General features: G+C 56.8%; 6 protein-coding genes and 1 non-coding gene across 7 annotated transcripts; 1 reads left to right on the top strand and 6 right to left on the bottom strand.

Annotated features, from left to right (window-relative positions):
* Positions 1-2,557: 2,557 nt before the first annotated feature.
* BO70DRAFT_350390 (CFEM domain-containing protein) lies at positions 2,558-4,064 on the bottom strand (the record flags this gene model as incomplete). The annotated part of the gene is made up of 7 exons (XM_025541692.1): positions 2,558-2,808; positions 2,865-2,932; positions 3,007-3,371; positions 3,445-3,512; positions 3,562-3,780; positions 3,831-3,966; positions 4,014-4,064. 7 exons carry the CDS (start codon positions 4,062-4,064, stop codon positions 2,558-2,560), a joined length of 1,158 nt encoding a protein of 385 aa, XP_025402345.1.
* Positions 4,065-4,702: 638 nt separating this feature from the next.
* BO70DRAFT_385279 (cytochrome P450) lies at positions 4,703-7,122 on the top strand (the record flags this gene model as incomplete). Its single annotated transcript, XM_025545723.1, has 7 exons — positions 4,703-5,175; positions 5,273-5,405; positions 5,526-5,717; positions 5,796-5,947; positions 6,050-6,291; positions 6,412-6,683; positions 6,750-7,122. Exons 1-7 carry the CDS (start codon positions 4,974-4,976, stop codon positions 7,120-7,122), a joined length of 1,566 nt encoding a protein of 521 aa, XP_025402344.1. The 5' UTR covers positions 4,703-4,973.
* Positions 7,123-7,984: 862 nt separating this feature from the next.
* On the bottom strand, positions 7,985-9,933 carry BO70DRAFT_426813 (putative oxalate decarboxylase; the record flags this gene model as incomplete). The annotated part of the gene is made up of 8 exons (XM_025547829.1): positions 7,985-8,213; positions 8,287-8,791; positions 8,871-8,991; positions 9,065-9,132; positions 9,188-9,359; positions 9,427-9,442; positions 9,514-9,603; positions 9,666-9,933. 8 exons carry the CDS (start codon positions 9,931-9,933, stop codon positions 8,074-8,076), a joined length of 1,380 nt encoding a protein of 459 aa, XP_025402343.1. The 3' UTR covers positions 7,985-8,073.
* Positions 9,934-11,746: 1,813 nt separating this feature from the next.
* On the bottom strand, positions 11,747-15,680 carry BO70DRAFT_285257 (putative ab-hydrolase associated lipase; the record flags this gene model as incomplete). Its single annotated transcript, XM_025539154.1, has 4 exons — positions 11,747-12,678; positions 13,604-13,694; positions 13,857-13,899; positions 14,101-15,680. The coding sequence occupies 4 exons, from the start codon at positions 15,678-15,680 to the stop codon at positions 11,747-11,749; spliced, it is 2,646 nt and encodes an 881-aa protein (XP_025402342.1).
* A 576-nt stretch (positions 15,681-16,256) lies between these two features.
* BO70DRAFT_359469 (sugar porter family MFS transporter) lies at positions 16,257-18,184 on the bottom strand. Its single transcript, XM_025542546.1, has one exon. The coding sequence runs from the start codon at positions 17,987-17,989 to the stop codon at positions 16,427-16,429; it is 1,563 nt and encodes a 520-aa protein (XP_025402341.1). The 5' UTR covers positions 17,990-18,184; the 3' UTR covers positions 16,257-16,426.
* A 1,494-nt stretch (positions 18,185-19,678) lies between these two features.
* Positions 19,679-19,763, bottom strand: BO70DRAFT_t65. The gene has a single exon. It is a non-coding gene; the product is annotated as a tRNA-Glu (tRNA).
* A 723-nt stretch (positions 19,764-20,486) lies between these two features.
* Positions 20,487-22,020, bottom strand: BO70DRAFT_162167 (putative manganese ion homeostasis (Fr)). The gene is made up of 2 exons (XM_025538293.1): positions 21,817-22,020; positions 20,487-21,746 (listed from the first exon to the last, which is right to left on the bottom strand). Exons 1-2 carry the CDS (start codon positions 21,818-21,820, stop codon positions 20,599-20,601), a joined length of 1,152 nt encoding a protein of 383 aa, XP_025402340.1. The 5' UTR covers positions 21,821-22,020; the 3' UTR covers positions 20,487-20,598.
* Between the last annotated feature and the right edge of the window lie 429 nt (positions 22,021-22,449).

Here is a 22,449-nt window from a genome sequence, read left to right as displayed (position 1 = left end):
GCAGCCTTTGCTTGATGTGGCTGTGTCCTGGAGCCAGTCACGAGGATAGCCTCGCGGAACTGGGCCAACTCTTCTGACTTTCTCCCTCTGCAGGAGTAGAACAGAATAGACCACATAACCGGCATGGATATCCAACGCCGCCCACGACAGGACAGGTACTCTTGTCCTGTCCAGGGCGGAAGGTCTCGTTATATGGCTGACTTTCTGGTATATCCCTGTCTGCTCATGCATTTTCAACTGCGATATATTGGCCTTAACTGCCATAATACCCATTGGTCAGGGCGTGGTTTGCAGTCAACGCATGCTGTCAATCGCTACCTATTTCACCATCAAAATGGATGAAACGAGTAGGTGTGGCAGCATGATCTGTCAAAAACCGGCCGTCGGAAGAGATATCTTGCCCTCCGATTTGGTTGAATGTCAGGAGTATCGAGAGAAATTCGAGATTTTGCTGTCATAATCAGCTTTCTGGTCGTATACCCATTTTCCAGATTTTATTAAAGCACTGTGATTATCGTCCATGGTATTCTGTCTATCCCTGGATAGGCTTTCAAGTTTTCGACCTGAATCTGCTGCATGATCCGGCATGGGTCGAGAGGGGAGTCTGTTACTCAGCCCTCGTTTATGACCGTTATGATGTTCCAAGCAAGAAAAAGTCCTGGAAATAGCCTTCTTATGATCATAATGCCGGTCAGTACCTTTCTCATAAGCAGACAGCAACATCATTGCTGTGCTTGACGTGACATGAGACCATTGTCATCGACATGGATGATATGATACTGACGAGGAACAAGCATAAATCCAGGCTTGGTTAATCTTTACCATCTTCCAGAATGCCTCACTGCTGTCAAACATTTGTCAAGGATGTCGGATACGCCCGATAAATCTCCATAAATCGACGAATGCCCTACCTTCCGAGAAGATGAGCAAGGTTGACCAGGGACATACTAGCCATGAGACCCGGTAATCTTCAGGATTGCTTGGTGTCGATTTCTGATCTTTGTGAAATCCCAGTCGGTAAACTCGATTGCGAGCTGGGGTATAGACTCCAACCAGAATGATGATCCCCGTCCAGCCAGTCGTCTCACATGAGCCCATTCTTGGAAGGTTTTTCGGTTCAAGATTCGCAACAGATCACCTTCTTCAAGGCCTCGGGACTTTCATCGAAACATCCCCCGGATTGCAGCAATGTCTTCCAAGCAGATAGGTCAGCACTGCATCAGTAATGATATGCCTGCGGCCCCACACCACAGTGAGGAATTGGTAGGTGGCCATATTGTGCCGAGAGGGCACCCTTTCTCTTTCTTCACACTCAGAATATTGATCCATAAATGGCGCGCGCTATTTAGACAAGCACATTGTAATTGTAAGTGGGATTGTACTACTGCCTGCCTCGCCATGCGCTTACTAGCTGTTGTTCATGCACGTCAGCAAGCATCTACCACCCCATCGCTCAAAGCGCACGGCACGGTGAGAAAGAGAGAATAGAGTAGCGCCAGAAGCCACCCACTAGTCCGTCCGTCGCGTCTCACAAGAACACCGAAAGCATGGCTTATGGCTAAGAGCCAGATAATCACGAAGGATGGGTGGAATGTGGATGGGTAGATAGATGGGCAGGCTGCCGAAAGCGCACCTGCATATCAAAGAAGCAATTATGCGTGTGGACTCGCATTAGCACGGGGGTCCGTGGGGGACCAAAATTGGATCGGATCGGATCGGATTGGCTCTGTCTTTGGCATGGGGGAGGGGGGGGGAGGAGGAAGAAGGAGGAAAAGAGAAAGGGAGGGATTGGGCGAATTTGTAGGAAGATTCGGTGGTATTTTCTCGAGTGAATCCTGGATTCGAGGGTATTCATCGATTCGAATCCGCATCACTGTGATGATTCCAGGGGGAGACACTCAGCAGGGAATAGACCGATTCACCGATCCTCGTTCGTATCCGAGATTTGCTTTTGCGGGATTTCTTCACCACCGCGACTATCTCTGTAGGAACTGCACGCCTCACCGATGCTTGGCATAATTAGTTTGGCGAGTCTACTGTACTCCGTACTAGGGAGGTAGATTCCCCTGTTGGATCGGGACCAGACCAGATCAAGGATCGAGTAAAGTGGGTGGGGAGGGGAGGGAGTTCCTCGTGCCTGACAGAGTCATCCATCCATGCACATGCACATGCACGATCCTGCAGATCGAGCACACCGACACTTCAGCTCTACCCACCACACCCACCCTCTTGTTCATGCAGATCGACTATTACCTATGTAATACGTATGTATGTAGGAGCCTAGACAGTCTAGTGACTCTGGATCTCTCCTCTTTCTCTTTCCTTGTCTATGTACAGTCCTGTAGTAAACCTCTCCCCGGGTATCTATCTATATACAACAATAAAACCAGCCGAAAGCCATATACACCGTTCCCATCCGTCCATCATATGCACCCACCCATTACTATACGAAACACAAAGAAAAAAAAAAGGAGAAAGAGGAAAAGGGAAAAAAAAGCAAGAAAAAAAAAGAAATAGAAAGAAAAGAAGGAAAGGAAGGAAGAAAGAAAAGGTAACGCTACATCCGATTTTGCATCAACGCGTCCTCAGAGATCGTCGTCGACAGCACACTGAACTCATTGATCTTCTTGATCCGATCCAGCCGCATGGGCGGGGGAGGGGTCGGCTCGATGTCGCTGGCGTAGTGGTGCGTGCCGAAGCAGGTCGGGAAGATGGGCCGCAGCAGCGAGGGGAGACAGGGCATGCAGGCGCACACGATGGCCACGTCGCATTCGACCATGCTCCAGTAGATGGCGGGGTTGTCCTCCACTGGTGGGGTTAGTGGGTGGAATGATAATCAGTGGGTGCAGGGGGGCCTGGCTTACTGCTGATGTTGGTGGATTTGGAGAAGCGGACAAGAGATTGCAGACGGAGGCAGCTGACTACAGTTATTCTGGCGATTTTTGTTAGTCATTGAGGATTAGGGGGGGGGAGAGGGGGGAAGAGTACAGAAACCCGGTGCAGAACATTAGTAGCACGAAGCTTTTCTTTCGTAGGCTGAGACACAGCTTGGATAAAGGCCAGATGGGCAGGGCGATGATGGACAGGTCCATGGCAATCTGCATCGCGGCCCGGTACCAGCTGAAATCGCTGATTTTGATGCAGGTGCCGCTGGTCTCGCCGGTCCAGCTGGTCCAGAAGTAGGACACCGGGGTGCATTGGAAGATCATGACGAGGGTGTTGGATACGCCGAAGCAGATGGAGATGGCGGCCATGGTGTAGACCACGTAGCGGAAGTTGGTGAGGGGGAAGATGCGCAGGTAAAAGGCCAGGAAGGACAGCTGCGTGAGGGCTTCGGCGGGCATGTAACAGACCTCGGCGATGAGGAGGAGCTGTGAGGGTTAGCAGGCATCGTCGAGGAGGGGGGGGGGGGGAGATTCGAGGGGGCGATTCGAGGGGGCGGACCTTCAGCTGCTTGGTGATGTGGGGGAATGGGATGGTCCAGATGTTGGTGCCGAGGCCGTATTTTTGCACTGGACGGTCAGCGAGAATGGAATACGATGGCAGCCTGCATTCACGTACTGGGGAATGCCATGATGTTCAGCGGCAAGGCACAGGCCAGGGCCATCAGAATCAACCCGTCATCCCACCCAAACGACTTCTTCATGAAGATCCGCTGGCCCATCCGCAACGCGACCATCAGCACGGCCAGCATCCCCAGGGCGCCGGCCAGCGCGGGGGTCAGATCCTTCTGGTTGGCCTCGGGGATGCCGCAGGCAGATCGCGTGGTGTTGGTCGAGTCTGCCGGGTCAGTTTGTTTGGTCGGGTCTGATGCTGAGGGATGCACGTACAGAGGATCTGCTTGGGGAGACACGAGAGACTGTAGCACCCGATGGCTGAGTCGACTACAGTTGCATTCTTGCAGAAACACGAGGTATCCATTGCTGTGCAGGCTGATGCACTGAGGGCTTGTGCGACACAGCTCCACTGGAGGGTCAGCGCAGCTCGGATACAATGCCTGCCGGGAGACTTACAGCACACGCAGGCAAGTCGCTCGACAGCGCTTCAGACATGGTCGAATTCATGATGGCCGCTGCAGTGCGGAGAGAATCGTCGACGAGATCGCAGGCTTAAGTAGCTTGACGCCGCACGCCACCCACGAGCTGAAATTACAGACATGGCCCATGCCCTGTCAGCGATGCACCCGGTGACCGGGATGCCAGTTCCCAGGTCCATAGTGCCCGCAGATTGGCCCATCGGGGCTGCAAGGATTCAATAGTGGTCGGACCGCGCCAGCACGGTCCGTGTAGCGGCCATGGCACAGGCCAGCATCCACAGCTCTGCAGGGGTCGCGGACAAAATATCCGGATCGTGGCAGATCGGACCCGCGGGGGGGGGGGTTGTGACGGTGAGGCCGAGTTGACCTGTCGAGGCAGCTCGTGGGGAGTGTGGAAATACAAGCACGTTGCTGCAGGACGTGATATCTCCGTGCAGGATCCATCGTTCGTGTGGATTGGCAGGCCGAGAAATCCAAATCAGCTGAGATTAGGGCAGCGTCATTCTGCATGTCCCGATCCGGCGAAGAATGCCACCTCGGCAGCTCAGCAAGTCCGAGCCATGCTGATCCACCCTGGCAGCGAGTACTTTTGCCATTGGCATCCCCCCCGCACCCACCGGATCCTAACGACACGAATGACGGCCATCCCATGAGCTCAGGCCGTCCGTCGGCCAAATTGGCTCCACTGCACCACATCCGCCGCCGAATCACAGCCCCCTTTGGAGCTGACTCTATTCCCTTTTTCCAACTCAGGAAAGGAAATAGATTAAATCTGCATCATCTGTGCGGAGAGCACAGACTGGACCAGTCAGTTTTCCCCCGATAAGAGGCCTGGTCTCTGCTGTTACAGAGTGCAGCGCTGCAAGTCTCAGCAACTCTGCGCAAGCCACTTCATCCGACGTGTTGTCTCGCTTGTTTGGCAACCGTTCACTTCACCATGAACGCCTCCCTCCCGATCAAGATTCTGGCTGGACTATCGATTCTGTGGCTGCTGAAGCTCGTCCTGCTGCCTCGACAAAGGTCCGCCGCCCCTTTGCCACCGGGACCCAAAGGCAAGCCGATCATTGGGAACCTGGCCGACCTGTCGCCGCCGGGTGCCCAGGAATGGAAGCACTGGCTGGGGTTTAAGAAGCTCTATGGTATGTTGCCACTCTTATTCACGGTTAACAGGCTGCCCTATCTGTAGCCTGCCATTCACTCTCGCCTTTTTTATTTCATTTCATAATGATTCCTCAGGCCCAATCAGCTCCCTCACCATCCTCGGCCAGACCATCATCGTCCTCAATGACAAGCGCTCGGCCTTTGACCTCCTCGACAAGCGCTCGACCATCTACTCGTCCCGGCCGAGGATGACCTTTGCCGGCGAGATGTGAGTCCCACAACCCTATCCTCACTCCAGAACAGCCCTACATCCTACCTCCTACCGCCCACCTCCACTACAACAACAACAACAAAATAATATTGATAATATTGATAATATTGCCCACAGCGTCGGCTGGTCCGACATCCTCGCCATGCAACCCTACAACGCGCGCTTCCGCACCTACCGCAAGGCCATGCACCGAGTTCTGGGCTCCAAGGTATCAACCGCGCAGTTCTACCCACTGCAGGACATCGAAGTGCGACGGTTTCTTCTCCGCGTGCTGGAGAGCCCAGCGGATCTGATCCAGCATATTCGGACGTATGCCTCCCTCCCTCTATACTTCTCTTCCATGATCCAATCCCAAATCCCAAATCCCACTAATACCACATCCTCCAGCGAAGCCGGCGCCGTCATCCTCAAAATCGCCTACGGCTACACGATCAACCCGCACGGACGCGACCCGCTGGTCGACCTGGCCAACGAAGCCATGGATCGGTTCTCGGTCGCGGCGAGTCCGGGGCGCTGGCTGGTTGATACTATCCCGGCGTGTATGAAACCCCCCCTGCCCATTCTGCCATGCAGCGATCCACCTTCTCGGCATATTCCATCATGTCATGACTGCATAGCATAGCTAACGGGAGGCTTCCAAGTGAAATACATGCCCGAGTGGTTCCCCGGCGCCTCGTTCCAACGCACCGGGCGCGCCTGGCGCAAAACCCTCCTCGATGTCATCGAGAAGCCCTACGACCTGGTCCGCCGGAGAATGCGCGCGGGCACGCACGTTCCGTCGTACCTGAGCAGGCTGCTGGAAGGGAAGGAGTCTCTCACGGAGGAGGAGGAGCTCGTGGCCAAGTGGACGGCGGGGGCGTTGTATACGGGTGGTGCCGATACGGTATGTTTATGTTCATGCCATGTCTCTTCTGACACTATTATATACCCATACTCCCTGTTCAACCCCCCCGGGAAAAAAAAAAAAGAAAAGAAAAGAAAAGAAACATACTAAACCAACAAGACCGTCTCAACCCTCTCAACCTTCTACCTAGCAATGGCGCTGCACCCAGACGTCCAACAAAAAGCGCACGAAGAGCTCGACCGCGTGCTCGGCCCCTACACGCTCCCCAGTTTCGCTGACCGCGAGCGTCTCCCCTACATCAACGCCATCGTGAAGGAATCGCTACGCTGGCATCCCGTCGCGCCCATGGGGATCCCGCATCTCTGCACGCAGGATGATATCTACGAGGGGTACTTGATTCCCAAGGGGGCGGTGGTTATGGTTAATATTTGGTATGGTCCTATGAATCCATCAATACGAGTGATCGATTATATTAACGATACGACGTGATAATACAGGTCCATCCTCCACAACCCCCTCACCCACCCCTCCCCGAGCAGCTTCAACCCCTCCCGCTACCTGACCGACACCCCCGAGCCGGACCCCGCGACCGTGGCCTTTGGGTTCGGCCGACGCGTCTGTCCGGGCAAGCTGCTCGCCGAGAATACCCTCTACCTGAGCATTGCGCAGTCGTTGGCGATGTTCCGCGTGCTGAGGACGGAGGACACCACGGTGGAGTTTTTGCCGGGCGTGGTGAGTCATCCGGCGCCGTTTGGGGTCGGGGTGGTGCCTAGGAGTGAGGAGCATGAGAGGGTGGTGAGGGGGGTGAATGAGGGGATTGTGAAGGGGGAGAGGGAGGGGGGAAGGGGGGATATTGAGGGGTTGATTTAGATTTAGCTTTTTTGCTTTCTGGCTGGGTGAGATGGTAGGATAATGGATTGGGGATGGTCGAGATGATGTTCATTTGAGCATCTACGTATCTACGTCTCTACGTTGGGTATGATTTCGGCCCTTTGGGTGAGTGGGGCATTCGGAAGGGGATATGCTATCTATTTGTGGAGTATTTCAGTAGGTTTGTCTGTTAATTGTTGGGCGAGCATGGTATAGCATACTAGGTAATAATCTAATCTCCTCCAAGTAAATAGTCGTTAGTTATCGACTTGTCCTAGCAGCTAAACGTAAGGAGGCGGTTAAGTCGGATGTAGAACTCCCATATGCTAGCTAATCTAAGACCCCTGCTTGCTAGGGGCTTAATTCTATCTACCTATCTATATATCTATCATTAGCGGACATCCCTTGCATCTGGCCAGTACATACATCAGTGTCTATTGTATATGTACCCATTGGGTTTCAGAGACTTATCGCGTAAGAGCATTGGGTTTTCAGGCTTGTTAGTATATAGATCTATCTGTATAGAGCGAGGAACCGCTGGAACAAGGCAGGCTGGCTTGCTTGATTGCAGCTGCTTGAAGAGAAGATCAGTCTAGTAAATCAAACGCATCTTATATTATCCATGTCGAGTCAACTGTGCAAAGTAATGTCTGGGATTGGATTGGTGGTGTCTTATCAATGAATCAAAGAATGTGCTTACGCATGTATGTGGTATGTCCATGTCTACTAGTCTATCCGCCCCTTGCATACCATATCCACAGGGCATAGACACTCTCCAGAGGTCCAGACCAGATGGGGAGTAGGAGCAGATGCATGGTCGGTCAAGATTGTAGATATAGCTCAATTGCTCATATTTTCAAGGCTCGGTAGCTTAGCTCGGCTCAGTTCAAAGAAAGTAAGCAGCAACGCAGTGGTATCTCAAATCCCCCTCACCGCACCTCACCAACCCATCTACGCGTCCGTCGCATTCCCCCCGGCTACGACATACATCTTCTGCGTCTTCAGCCGGTCCAGGGCGCTCTGCGGGAGATGCAGCGTGTCGGCGACGATCTGCTTGGGGGTGGAGCCGATCCATTGGCCGAGGGAGATGTCTGGGACTATCATCAGCACCTATCCCCAGCAACATACATAACATAAAATAGGAGGGAGGGAGGGATGGGGTACCAGTAAACTGATCCGTCTTCAAGACCTCCAAAAACACCAGGTCCTCATCGCCCGTGTTCTCGATATAATGGCTATTCGACATGGGGAAATACCCCACATCACCGGGCCGATAATCAAAGGTGGTGGCCGTCGACGGCGCCGTGAACAGCGTGGCGCGCGCCTGCCCGCTGATGAAGAACGTCCACTCGTCGCTGGACGGGTGCCAGTGGATCTCGCGCATGCCGCCCGGATGCACCGTCACCAGCGCCGCGGCGGTGTTGTACGAGCTGGGGAAGGTCAGCGAGTCGACGATCTTGACGGACCCGCCTTGCACCTCGTGCGCGGGCTGCTCGGAGAAGTGGTACGAGTAGGTCTGTTCGCGTGGCACCACGCCCGCCGCGCCGGTGACGTTTTGCTCGGAGATGTTGGCGGGCGCGGGCGTGCCGGGGAAGATGTACAGTTCGTCTTCCGGGATGTCGTCGAAGGCAGCGACGGGGAGGTCGAAGTTTTTGGCGAGTACGGCTTTCTAGGTTCTATTAGTGGGGGGGTTGAGGAATTAGGGTTTGGGGGAAGTAGGATAGGGTTTGGGGATGGGGTGTAGTTACCGGCTGATGGGCAAAGACTTCGGTGGCCAGGAAGGTGTTGTCCTCGGAGAAAGTCCCGTCGTCGAAGATCAACAGGAACTCGACCCCGTCATCAAGCGCCTGGATGGAATGCGGAATGCCCCTGCAGGAGCCAGTCCGTCAGTCAGTCAGTCAGTCAGTTAACTGAAACCTAGATTCAGCCCGGACGGACATACGGAGGAAAGAACCAGACATCGCCCTCACTCACGTCATCGACGAAAGTTTGTCCATTTTCGTTGACGGCCTGCCACATCACATCACATCAGCCACGAAATCATTTCGAGTCCGATCGATCTCACCTCGATCCGACACGATCCGTTCAGCACCAGCGACCATTCCGATGCAAGATGCCAGTGCAGCTCGCGATACGCCCCGGCCTCCAGGCGCATGTCCACCCCCGCCATCTCCGTCGCCGCCGGCATCACCACCTCGTTCTCCTGGCGCGCCCACCCGGATCCGCTCAGGCCGAGTCTGTAGTATTATTAACGCTGCGCTGCCCTGTCTGCACGGTATGCATGCCATCTTGGCGGTGGCTTACCGGTTATGACTGAGGCCTGAACCGGTCAGTAGAGGTCATCGTCATCGTGGGCGTGCGGGTGGGGAGTGGAGAGTGGAGTGGACTTACCCATGGGCCATTGGGCATTGATCGTCTGCCCGCTGTCTGTTCCCGGGGGAGCGAGCTTGTCGCTGTTGATGCGATCGTAGTTTTCGTTGCCTGGACGCATTCTTCATGAGAGCCGACCAGACCCAGACAGACAGGGAAAAAAAATCACTTACGGGGCCCCGGGTCCGTCCCGCCGGTGTCTCCGCGCATGGGCTGCGGGCTGTCGGCGTCCTCGAAGTCGAGGTACACGCCCATGTCGGGCGTGTCCGTCTGCCCGGGCACCGGCACGTACGGGATGTCGTCGGTCTGCTTGTCAGACATGGTGTTGGAGGGGGAGTATCCGAGGAGATCCTCGGAGCCTCGCAGGGGAGGGTTGGTCCCGGTGGGAGCGGCATGGATGGCAGGGAGGGCCAGGAGGGAGTAGAGGAGAGCGGACTTCATGGTGAGGGGAAGGAGGAGGAGGAGGAGGATGGAATTGTAGCTGTTGACTGGGAAGACAATGCAGTCGAGCCCAGCTTTATAGGTTTCCCGCCCCGGCTGCAGACGACATATCCCATCCATCCATCCATCAACCCTGGGGGCCACGGATGTGCATCCGACCGAAAGCGTCCTCGCCGGAGCTGATCCAGGTCCACTCCACTATCTATGCTTCCCCTCATGACGTGAAGTTTGTTACCTTTCTCCGCTCCCTCCCTACCGTACCTACCCCTCATGGCATAGCACGGGCTCTGCCCGTGGATGGATGGGATAAATTCAACCCGCCGTTGGGGAAAGGGGGGGAGGATTCGCCAGCTGGACACAGCATGCGGGGGGGGGGGGCATCCATGGCATGGAGTCGGATGTCAACTTGTCACTCCTTCTCTCGTTGTACAAGACGGGACGATTCAGAAGTGCGCGCGCGATCTGGACTGGGTGGGTTTGCGAGAGAGGACCTTGCAGGGGCAATTGCTTTTGTTTTATCCGGCTGCACCACACGTACAGGATGCAGTAGGTAGATAGTACAGTTAGTACTATAGTGGTTCCAGGGAGGCGAACGGCAGAGACGGCAGGGCAGAGGCCCTTGAATCGCGCGCGGGCGGACAATGCACGACGATGGATTTATTGTCGCAAGAGGCAAAGCTTGGTAGAGCTTGACTATTCTATGCCCTATGTCCTGAGAAGGGAAAAGTGCATACATCGGCCGTCGGCAGCCTTATGTGCCCCGCGTGCGGAGAATTGCAGGCGTTTGCTAGCGCTCTGCATGGAACAGTCGGTGGGCCGGATGAACACGTCAATGGCGTTCCCTGTTTGGGGCGTTTCGAGGACCGGGTTGGCAGGCAGCCACAAGGTGCCCGTGCACAGGCTGAGGGATTATAACTTGGTTTATAGGAGCTGTGGGTAAGGTACGGTAGGGGAGTGGAGTGGAGTGGGATATAGATGAGCCTGGTGGAGATGGACGGGAAGATAGCAGATCCTGATCCTGATGGCATGGACAGACAGACAGACAAACAGTATTGACTCCGCAATACAGCGGTGAGCAGGCAGCAGTGTACTTTTACTGACCTCCTTGCAGGGCACATGTTTGCAGACCCGCTGGCCGCTGGCCTTGAAAGGCTTACCCGGATTTAACTCCTGGCTAGGTACGGAGTCCACTGACTTCAGTTCTTTCTACAGGCCACCTGTCATCCCTATATATAGCCAGCCCTAACTGCAACCACATGTCGAACAAACATATCAGCAACATATCGACAAACTTCTCTCCTTGCTTGTTTGCTTTTTCAATATTCACTCATACTTTTACTTGGAGGATACTCTTGTTCTTTTTCTCCTGTTATGCTGGTCCTTTGTTCGTGTCTCATCTTTTGCCTGCCACTATTTACTCTTTTTTCAATATTCCGTTCCTTTGTCTCTCTCTCTCTCTCTCTCTCTCTTACCGATTTCGCTAATTTTATGGACGCACTTCCAATTCTCTACTCTCTTCATTTGACATCCCCCATACCCACATCTATCTGATTCTATTATACAACACAATCCTCTCACACTATCGTAACCCCAGACACAAAAACAGAGAAAAAAACACTGTTCACCCCCTCCCAATCCACCACACCTATTACATCCTTCCACCGCAAATCTACCTGTCCCACCCATCCCTATCCCCAACTCAAGAATACCTTAACCTACCCCAACCCCAACCCCCCTACCCCTGGGCCGTACCATACCAAACCCCCCCAATCCAATCCAATCCAATCCAATCCAACCCCAATAAATAGCTCAATTACATATAACCCCCCAAAACCCCCTCTGTCCACCCCCACAGCTCCCGCCCCACAGCCTCAAACATCTCCTCCTTGGCCTTCCCCATCACCGTCTTCGACGGCACCCCCACCGGCTCATAAAAGCCACCGTTGCCATCCCCCCCCAGACCAGGAACAGGAAGATTCACACTACCAGCCCAAACGGAATTCCACCCCCCCTGCTCCGGCGCCACAAACCTCCCCAAATTACTCACCCAGGTAAACGCGTACTTCCCCCATCCCAGCCCCTCGACCAGCCCCGTCCGCACGACCCCGGGATGCACGGAAACAGCCCAGATGCCGTCCCTCCCGTACCGGGAGGCGAGCTCGCGCGCGTACAGGAGATTGGCCAGTTTGCTTTGGCCGTAGCGCATCCAGCTGCCCCCGAAGCCGCAGTCCATGGTTGTTTGCAGCGAGGAGAAGGAGATGGGCTGCGGGCGAGGATGGAGTTGCCAGCCGAGGGATGTGACGAGGATGATTCGTGCGCCGTATTTCGGATTCTCCGGGGTAGATGTAGCTGTGGATGTGGATGGAGAAGCAATGTTTCTGGCGGCCGTGTCCTTGAGAACCGGGAGGAGGAGCCTGATGAGCAAGGCGTGCGCGAGATGATTGACCCCGAACTGAACCTCGTATCCGTCCTGGGTGAGACCAGGCGGCGTGGCCATGATCCCCGCGTTGCAGATCAGGGCGTCCAGACGGGATTCTTGGGCCAGGAAGGCGTGCGCGGCGGATTGGGTCGAGGTCAGCGAGGTCATGTCGCAGGCGAGGAAGGTGATCGTGGTGGTTGGGGAGATGCGTTGCAGCTGCGTCGTCAGGGTGTCTGCTGCCGAGGCGTTGCGGCCCGTGATGTAGATTTTGGAGGGCGTGTGCGTGGCCAGGAGGGTGGTGGTGGTGCTGCCGATGCCGGCTGTTCCTGTTTTTTTTTTTTAACAGTGTTGTTAGTTTTGGGGGGGGGTTCTTTTTGGGGAAGGGATTATTGGCTGGGTTGGGTTGGGGAGGGATGGAATGGAATGGGTGGGATAGGCTGTGTATGTGTGTGTTGTGGAGGGAGGGATAGATAGATGCCGGTTGGATGCAAGGCTGTGGAAAATAACCCGGTTATATCCCGAGTAACACAATCAACCATACAGTGTAGGACAGAATAAGACAGCATAAAACAAAATAAAAACACAATAATCCGGAATAGACATAACCCAGCGATGACGTGTATGAGAAACATTCGAGCGACCAAAACAGCGAGCTGCACCACCAACCAAACCCAGCAAATGAGAAAGACCGATTCGAAAGCATGGGCAGTCCACAACCCCAGTGGGAACACAAGGAACAAGCAGGATAGGTCGAACCGACCGACTGACCGGTCGGTTAGACGTTTTCCATGCAATGCAGCACAGCACAGCCGATCGCTGATCTTTGTGGGGAAGGGGAAGTATATACTAAAGTATACTATAAAAAAAAAAAAAAAAAAAAGTAAACGGGCGAGGGACGGGGCAGATTGCGGGGGATGTATGATAGAGGGTGGTATAGGGAGTGTACGAGATACACCACGAGAATGGGGTTGTATAGTATACTGGGTATAAAAGGACAGTATGATAGGTATCTAGGGCATAGAAGAGGACAAGAGTGGGTAGGGGTAGAGGAAACAGGGTTAGGGTGTACGGAGTAAAATAAGAGAGAAGAGTGGTGGGTGGGTGTAGCACAAACAGAGCACAAGAGCATGACAAGAGTAGAGTACAGTATGTACTTCGCAGCAAAGCATCCCTCCCACCTGGCAGGAAATCATAGCCCGAAATTCACATATGCAACATCCTGAGAATAAAGAAAACCAGAAATAAACTCACCCCCCGTAATCAGAAACACCCTGCCCGAGAGATCGGGGATATCGGTTTCGGGGTTAAACGAGACCATTCTCAACACTGTCTGTATCTTTCTCTCTTTCTCTTTCGTTCTTTCGTTCTTTCGTTCTCTGTGTCTCTTTCAACGTCTGTATCCGTTTCTGTATCCGTGTGTGTCGCCGATCGAGTACCTCTCCCCAACACCAGACAGCAACAGCGTACTCCGAGTATATATACTTCCTCCCCCACGAGTCCAGACTACTATCGACCAGACACGATTTGACAGGCTACACCAGATATACCTGCCCACGATACGAACTAGTGCTGACTCGGAGATAAGCAGGCTAATCATATTCGACATAATAATGTACCCACCATGTACAGCCAATGAGCGGCGTGGGTTTACGAGCCGTCCAATCATCGTCTAGGTCTCCTCCTCCCTACCGCCAGTCAGTAACGGAGGGATGCAGACAGTCCGTGCCTCCTCCGGCATCGTCTGCCACAGCACCTGCCGCACCTCCTGGCCGACCTGCTCCATGGCGTCCATCGCCCACAGCACGTCCAGGTGCTCGTACTCGTCGACCACCTTGGCGTGCACCAAGCGCACGTGCGGCTCGCGCCCGTTCTGCAGCCGCGCCAGCAGGCGACGCCCGTCCACCAGCCCGTCGTTGCCGGCGATCCACAGCGCGACCGGCGGGGTCTGAGGGCCATACCACGCCGTGTCGCGGCGCTGTGCGCCCCCGCGCAGGCCGCGATCCTCGTCCTCCTCGACCTCCGCCAGTCCGGCCGCGCGCGTCGCCAGGATGCATTTCTGCGTGGCAAACCCCTCGCGGCCCAACCACCACCGCATCGTCTCCGCGCTGACGTACACGGGCGCGAACTGGAACATCCGGTCGCGGAGCGCGCGGTCCCAGCGCGCGTCGTTCCATCCGAACAAGAACGCGAACACGAAATACCCCAGCGTGCCGTAGACGCGCGGGTGCAGCCGGCGGTGCACCGTCATCATGAACGGGATGAAGGCGTGGATGCCGAAGAAGGCGCGGAACACCAGCGGCGGGATGATACGCAGGAAGCGGAAGTACACCCGCTCGACCAGTGGGCCCGCGTACACCGCGGGCGCCAGCGCGCAGAACACGGAGATGCGCTCGCCCAGCTCCGGGCGCTGGTCCTTGGCCAGGGCGATGAAGGTCTCCGCGGTGCCCTGCGAGTGGCACACCAGGCCCAGCTTCTCGAACCCCGTCTCAAACAGCACCCGCGACACCAGCGCCGGAAGATCCAGCACGCCCATCTGCCGGATATTCCACGTCCACATGCGCGGATCCGACGTCTCCAGCGTCGTATGCTCCGGGACCATGCCGCAGCGATTGTTCCCCAGCCAGACATCATACCCGGACTTGCAGAGAAAAAACGCGAGACTGTCGTCGTCGTTGGCGCAATACGCCCCGGCACTCTGCAGCAGCCCATGCATCAGCAGCACGGGATACTTGCGCGGCGACGACCTCGACGCCTCCGGATTCGTCTGGCCCTGGAACACATGCGGTCCGCGCGGTCGGCGGGCCTTCGCCGGCAAGGGGGTGTATTCCTGGGGGTTGTAGACATGCCAGAGGGTCAGGACAAAGCCATCCTCCGTCTGCACCTTGAAGGTCTCGACGTCCAGCCCGACACGGCGCGCGTAGTACGCCACGTCGCAGACCAGCGGATCCTTCCCGCCCTCGAGCGGCGGACACAGGTCGCGCCCGGCCTCGTCCGCCTCCTTGTATTCGTCGTCGCGGGAGCTCCAGCGGCGCAAGGCCCGGTGGCGCTCCAGCCGCCGTGACCGCTCTTCCGCGGGGAATTGCCGACCAATGCGGAGGAGCGAGACGGATGTGCTGGCAGTGTGGACGAGGGCGGCGCCGATGACGACGGTGAGGAAGGCCAGCGACAGCACGAAGGAGACGGTGCGGAGGAAAAGGTATTGGAGGGAGGCGAGGAACGAGGGAGGGCCGTAGACGGGGAGGGGGGGAAAGAGCGGGTGGGCGGTCTTCCACGAGGGCGTGTCGTCGGCCAGCAGGCGTTCGGTGGCGGGCGCGGTCAGGTCCTGCATTTCGTAGTCTGTCTGCTGCAACGAGCCCAGCTCGATGGTGGTGTCGAAGTAGGGGGTCTTGGGGTCGCGGAGGGGCTGGTCGGGGCCGCGGGCGACGCTGGACGACAGGCCCCGCTCGTCGGGGTCGAGATCGGAGATGAACATGGCGATGGAAACGGAATGAGGATTAGGATTAGGAGTAGAGAGCGGGGAGGAGGGAGAGAGGGGGGAGGGAGGGAGAGAGGGGGGAAGGAGGGGAGAGGGAGAAGGACGGCATGGTGGTGTCCCAGGTCGAAATATGAGAGTCGAAGCGGAAGATCGTCTGGATCGATGCTCTCGATCGGGGAAGAACTCTCGCCGCCTGACGAAACATTCGATGATCCCGGGTCACGTCACGTGGCGCAGGCGGACTCGTCATCCCGGGCAGGGGCAGCCAATCACAGTGTCGGGGTCAGGGGCCTGAGGGGCCTGAGGGTCAATCTGCCTCAGGCAGCCAAGGCATGACGTCGGTACTGTTCGAACAGCTGTTCGCGAGAGAGAGAAAGACTGTACTGGTATCCACTGTGTAAAAAGTACATCAGACGGGAGAATAGTGTGGGGATGCATCTGACATTGATGTCATTGACTCGTGGCTCGTAACTAACTAACTAACTAACTATTCACAATGCAGGACCATATTATACATATACCATCATCATAGACCGATCGCTGAAGGAAACAAGGAAACATATTCTCGCAATAAAAAAAAATTCAAAAAGAAAATCAAATCAGGCACTCTCGACGTGCTGAGCCTCACGCTTCGTCCCCTCGACCTTGATGGCATCGAGTTCGCTGATATCCGACTGCTCGGCGGAGGGCACGAAGCCCGGCGAGCGCCAGGCGCACGACACCTTCTGGTAAAGCTCGTCGACCTGCTCCAGCGACAGGCCCTTGGTCTCGTAGATGCAGGTGTACACGAACACGATGGCCACCAGGCAGAAGCCGCCCCAGATGAAGAACACCTTGGACTGCAGGTTGGCGTCGCCGGCGCCGGAGTCCACCATGTAAGGGGTGGCGTAGGCGATGGCCCAGTTGAACAGCCAGTTGGTCGCCGTCGTGATGGACAGGCACTTGGCGCGCGCGTTGAGCGGGAACAGCTCGCCGGTCACCACCCAGGCGGACGGCCCCCAGGAGCTGGCGAAGAAGAAGATGTAGATGCACACGAAGGCGATGAGCACCGAGTTGGCCACGTTCGAGGTGGCCGTCATGCCCACGATGGCCACGATCAGCTGCGACACGCACATGCCGATCGCCCCGAACAGCAGCAAGGGCCGGCGCCCCCACTTCTCCACCAGGTACAGGCCCGGGAAGGTCGACACGACGTTGACGATGTTGGTGATCAGCGTGATCAGGAAGCTGTTCGAGATGCCGGCGTTCTGGAAGAAGGTCGTGCCGTAGTAGAAGATGAAGTTGACGCCCGACAGCTGCTGCAGGGCCTGGATGGCGCAGCCCGTGGCCAGGCGCTTGCCCATGGAGCCGCGGACGATGTCCAGGAAGCTGGCCTGGCCCTGGCTCATCTCGTACTCGTGGTTGGCGCGGATCTCCAGCAGCTCGTCGACGAGGGCCGGGTCGTCCACGCTCATGCGGCGCAGGCGGGCCAGCGCCGCCGCCGCCGCCTCGTGCTTGCCCTGCTTGATCAGGAAGCGCGGCGTCTCGGGGAGCACCAGCATGCCGGCCACCAGGATGATGGCCCACAGGAACTGCACGGCGATGGGGATGCGGTAGCAGCCGGTGTCGTTGCGGTCCTTGGTGGCGTTGTTGACGATGGAGGCCAGCAGCAGGCCGATGGTGATGGCCAGCTGGTACGAGCCCACGATGGTACCGCGGATCCACTTGGGGGCGGTCTCGGACTGGTACAGGGGGATGGTCGCGGAGAGCAGACCCACGCCGAATCCAGAGAAGAAGCGGCCGGCCACAAAGAGGGGGATGGAGGTGGAGGCGACCTGGAGGATGACGCCGAAGCAGAAGACGATCGAGTTGACGATCATGGCCAGGCGGCGGCCGAGGCTATCGGCGACGGGGGCGGCGGCCAGGGCACCGAAGAAGGTGCCGGCGGACAGCAGCGAGACAATCATGGAGGACTGGGCGGAGGTGATGTCGGGGTAGTCGTCGGAGGGGTTGATGTAGCCGGTGGAGAACATGTTGCGCCAGTACTTCATGGCGATGATGCCGCTGATGGTGCCGGTGTCGTAGCCGTACAGGATGCCGCCAAAGGCGACGAACAGGCCGATCATGATGGCGGGGGCGGCCGAGCCCACCGCATCGGCGGGTTTCTTCAGCATGAAGCCCATGGTAGTATCAAGCAGTGACAGTCAAACGATGATATCAAGCAGTGTATCAAGCAGTGATAGTCAAGCAAAGATAGAGCAAGGTAGGTAGGGTCAATCAAAGAAGATAGTAGTAGATGTAGTCGGAGTAATCGTAGTAGCAGATGTAGATGCAGATGTAGATGTAGTATGAGACGATATGATGTGATGAGATGTGATGAGATGGTATGAGATGAAGATAGAAGTCCATCTAACGGGGGGGGCACGACCTCGCTTTTGTACTCCTCCATCGGCCAGCAAAACCCAGCCCGAAGCAGCCACGACCACGACCACGGCCACCCCCGACCGACCGACCGACCGGAATCGGGCTGTGCAATGGTGCAGACCTGCAGGATCTGGCCGGGGCCCCAGACTCTGGCGCCATTCAGACGGCAGGCCAGGCCGCCAGATCCAGATCGGCGGGAGCCGAGTCTGGAGAAAAACACACGCAGCACGTTGGGGCCGGACCGGAGTGGAGCCCTAACACGAGGGCTCCCATCATCCCGGAAAGGGGACTTGGGCCGGTCCTGGGCCAAGCTGGGCCAAGCTGGGCCGGTCTGGGACCCGACCGTCTCAGGCTCAGCCACTGCTGGCCCGGCCCAGAGGGTAGAACTGGGAATAGCACGATTTTGCCTGTTGCGGCGGAATTGGTCATCGGGACGATGGCTGTGAGTGTGAGTGTGAGTGTGAAGAACGGCCGGGATGGGAGCAAAGCGGCCGCATCCGGTCGGTCGGCAGCCCGAGATTCTTCTCTTCTCTGTCAGCATCTGTCACGCGATGTCCCTGCTGCCATTTCTCATCTCTGTCGGCCCGCATGACCTGACTGGCCCAATTAGCTCAACCCCGAATCTATTCCCAGACACTTGCTCTCAAACCCCTAACCCCAAACCGGCAACATACACGCTCCTAACCCTCCCTCTCCCTCTCGCACTCTCAGTCCCCCGGCCCAGTCCCCAGGGCCCATCGCAATCACCCTAACCCCAGACTCCCCTGATCTCTCACGCGGAGTGAAAAGAAAAAGTCAAAAAATAGATTTTCCCGCTAACAACATCCACCCACCGACCGACTCAACTCGCCAGCCACTAAGCGACCGCTCCAGACTCCCCAGCCCATGGTTCCGCCACAGATGAACCAGACAAAGCAGAGATTTCAGGGCTCACCGGAGCCCGCGTTGGGGAAGGTTGTCTTGCTGGTGTGGCAGACAGAACAAGTAGATAACAAGGCCTTTCATGCGACGGGCAACGCCACGCGAGGACGATCAACGCCAAGGAACTGGAAGATTCAGGATTCGCCGATTTCTCTCCGGGGGAAAGGGTTTGAGACGATGGTCGGGGGTTTGGAGTGGGGATTCAGACTCAGACTGTCACTGGGCAGGCTGCGGGGATGGGGTACTGGCGGGGGGAGAGGAGATGAGATGATGGCATACCGACTATCGTGGCTGGATTGGGAGTGGCAGACGAGGTGAGGTGATTATGGGATTGCGGGGGACTGAGTGAGCATTGGGGGTTGTCTGAGGTAGAGAATATTGATTATTGGCGTGTAGGATGAGGGATGTCACTCACTCGCTCACTCACTCACCCCAGGGACTGGGGTGAAGAACGATGGGTGGAGAAGAAAGCAGCGCAGGGGGCAAAAAGATGAAAAGGAAAAAAAAAAAAGAAGTGGTTATGAGATCTCCGATACGGGGAATCGAACCCCGAGCTGTCGCGGACAATTTTGGATTGAAAGGCGACGATGTTAGCCGTTACACCATATCGGATTGATGGAGTACTTGCCTTAGGTTTAGATATATGGCCTTCTTCTGGTACGAAGTTCATCTGCGTTTTTCATGTCGTGATGACAGGCGATAGATAGTCTATTAAATAGACAAAATGTGATCGGGGTGATTTAAGACGTTGTAGTAGAATACTCGTATGACAAATAAAGAATAACGGATCAATGAATAATGTAACAGGCCTTTCTACCCACCAGAAAAAACGCCATTGACCATGACCCTGATGACCTTACCATGCTGGACGTACAATACTCCCGGAAGAATATATATCTATCTATGTACATGTACACACACCACCACACCAACTACAATCCCATTCCCTTTCGAGGGCTTTTTTTTGTTTTGTTCTACCATCGCCAAACGAGGATGAAGTACCATACAAACACGACTTGCGCGACCTGCTTCACCGACGCCACTAATTCTGCCCGGATCAACGTCCCCTTCGTCGCGGGCCGTGTGGGCTTCCACTTCGAGCTGCCGTCGTCATCGCCGACGCCCGCGTACGGGGACTGGGGAGGGGCGTTGACCGCACGACTGGCCAGCCCGCGCGGGGACGGGAACGTGGAGCTGGACGTACTGGAGGAGGGGGTCTTGTAGCGGGCCGGGCGTGGGCGGGGGGAGGAGCGGTGCTCCGATACGGGGAGGAGGGGATCGGCACTGGCCGCCGGGGAAGGGGGGTACTGGGCGAGGAAGACGGCGCGGAGGAGCAGCACCCCCACAGTTACGCCGAAGAGCAGCCCGTAGTGGATGAAAATCGACAGCTGGTCCGGGAGCAGACACAGCTGGTTCTGGAGACTGTGTCCCGGGCCCGGGGCCGTGGCTAGGGCTGCCCCGTGGCCGGGTCGATGGGATTCCACAGGCTCGTCAACACAAACCCCGGCTGCCGGATGCCCATCGCCCACGAGAGACTCTTGACCGTAATCTCGGTCGGCGACCCGCTGAATTCGTGGTGCGACATCTCGCAGTAGTCGTGGTCGTCGCCCGAGTACATCTGCACCAGATTGGGCCCCACCTTGGATACGATGTCTCGGGAAATCGTCGGCGTCAGCACGTTCTGGTATTGGTAGCCCCGGCCCATGGGGATGGCGTTCCGCTCGTCTTCCTCCAGGTTGGGACTAGATGGGGGATGCCGTTCGCGGTAGGGTCCGCACGGCGTCGCTGGGCGACGATACAACGGCACATGCGACAGCAGGATCGTGGGGAACCCCGCGATCTCCGGAGCAGCGGTGTGCGCCAGCGACGGCTCGAGGATATCCATCGCGCGGTGCTGGAACCGACGCCCTTCGCTCTGGTTGCCCAGCATGCGCAGCGCCTCCACCTCTGCCCGGCCCCGGTGCACATTCATGCGGTCGAGGAAATCCTGCGTCTCCCGCCAGATGTGCTCGTTGGGCTGCGTTCCGTCGCCAGACCCTGTGCCCGAGCTACCGGTCTCCGGGTCGGGCTGGTCCATCGCGCTCAGCGACACCGTGTCAACTGAAACGAAGGTATGGTTCCCGATGACGTCGACGCGGTTGCTCTTGCCGAAGAAGCTCTGGAACCGATCGCGCACGGGTGTCTGGATGCCAGACCCGAACCCCAGGTCATGGTTTCCCGGCAGCCCGGTCAGCAGCCTCCGCCCGACGGGGTGTCGGATGTGGCCATCTCCCTCGTTCCACGTATCCACGAAGATTTTGACAAAGCGATGGAACTCCCTTTTCCAGAACCGATCGTCGTATTTGCGATACCGCCCCTCCGGACTCTCGCTGTGCTGCGTGGACCATTCCCTGCCCCCGTCGAAGAGATCCCCCAGAAACAGCACGGAGTCGGGGCCGAGTTCCTGTTGCAAGGACGAGAAGGAGCGGCGGAGATATTGGTCGGTGAATTTGACGGTCAAGGTCGAGAGAGGCCACGGGCGGCCCGGGTAGGTGTGAGGATCCACCAGCTGGGGGTCGGCGATGAAGGCGACATGATGGGGGTTGCATCTTGAGGCTGCGGACAACAATCGGGTCAGTGGCGGTAAGGTAAACAATAGACAGTAGACATCCAAACCGGCACGTACCCATTTCTCCCAATCGCCCCACGCGCACGTCTTCACACTGTCCTGGAAGACCGTCCGTTCCCCCACCAGAGCGTCGAGAACCAGAGCAGGATCAACCCGTTCGGGATTGTGAAGATGGTTTGGATGACCCGCTTAAGCAGCGACCACAGTCCGCTGCAGCTACTCAGCTCCTGCTGCAGCTCGGCGCCCCATTGTGTGGTCCGTTGACGCCAGCCCCCCAGGGCATGGGAGGAGTCGACGGGAGACGCCCGACGGGCTGGACGGTAGGCGTCGGCGGGGATGCCGTGCGAGTATGGATAGCTCATGGTGGTGTTTGTTCACGGGTGGATGTCAGCGCAAGCTAACGCCTCTGCATTGCCGCGCCGAGGCGACACGAGTGGGCAGCTAGCAGTCGCACAACTAGAATCAAGCTCCAGGACGCATGAATGGTAGCAGCGAGAAGGCACAGAAAAGCGAATGACAGGCCAAGAGACGCCGGAAGGGTGTTTTAACGATGGTATCCTGGCGACATGGAAGTGAAGGGCATCTGGCCCAAGGGGGATCGCCGGCGATGGGCGGTCACGTGGGCGGTCGGGTTTCAGCCGTATGGAGTGACAATACGGGGTTGCCAAGCCGCCCCAAAAATGAGGAGCG

Source organism: Aspergillus heteromorphus (assembly GCF_003184545.1).
Source record: "Aspergillus heteromorphus CBS 117.55 chromosome Unknown BO70scaffold_4, whole genome shotgun sequence".
NCBI lineage: Eukaryota > Fungi > Ascomycota > Eurotiomycetes > Eurotiales > Aspergillaceae > Aspergillus > Aspergillus heteromorphus.
The sequence above is the reverse complement of the archived record's forward strand: the minus strand, read 5'-3'. Positions and strand labels throughout refer to the sequence as shown.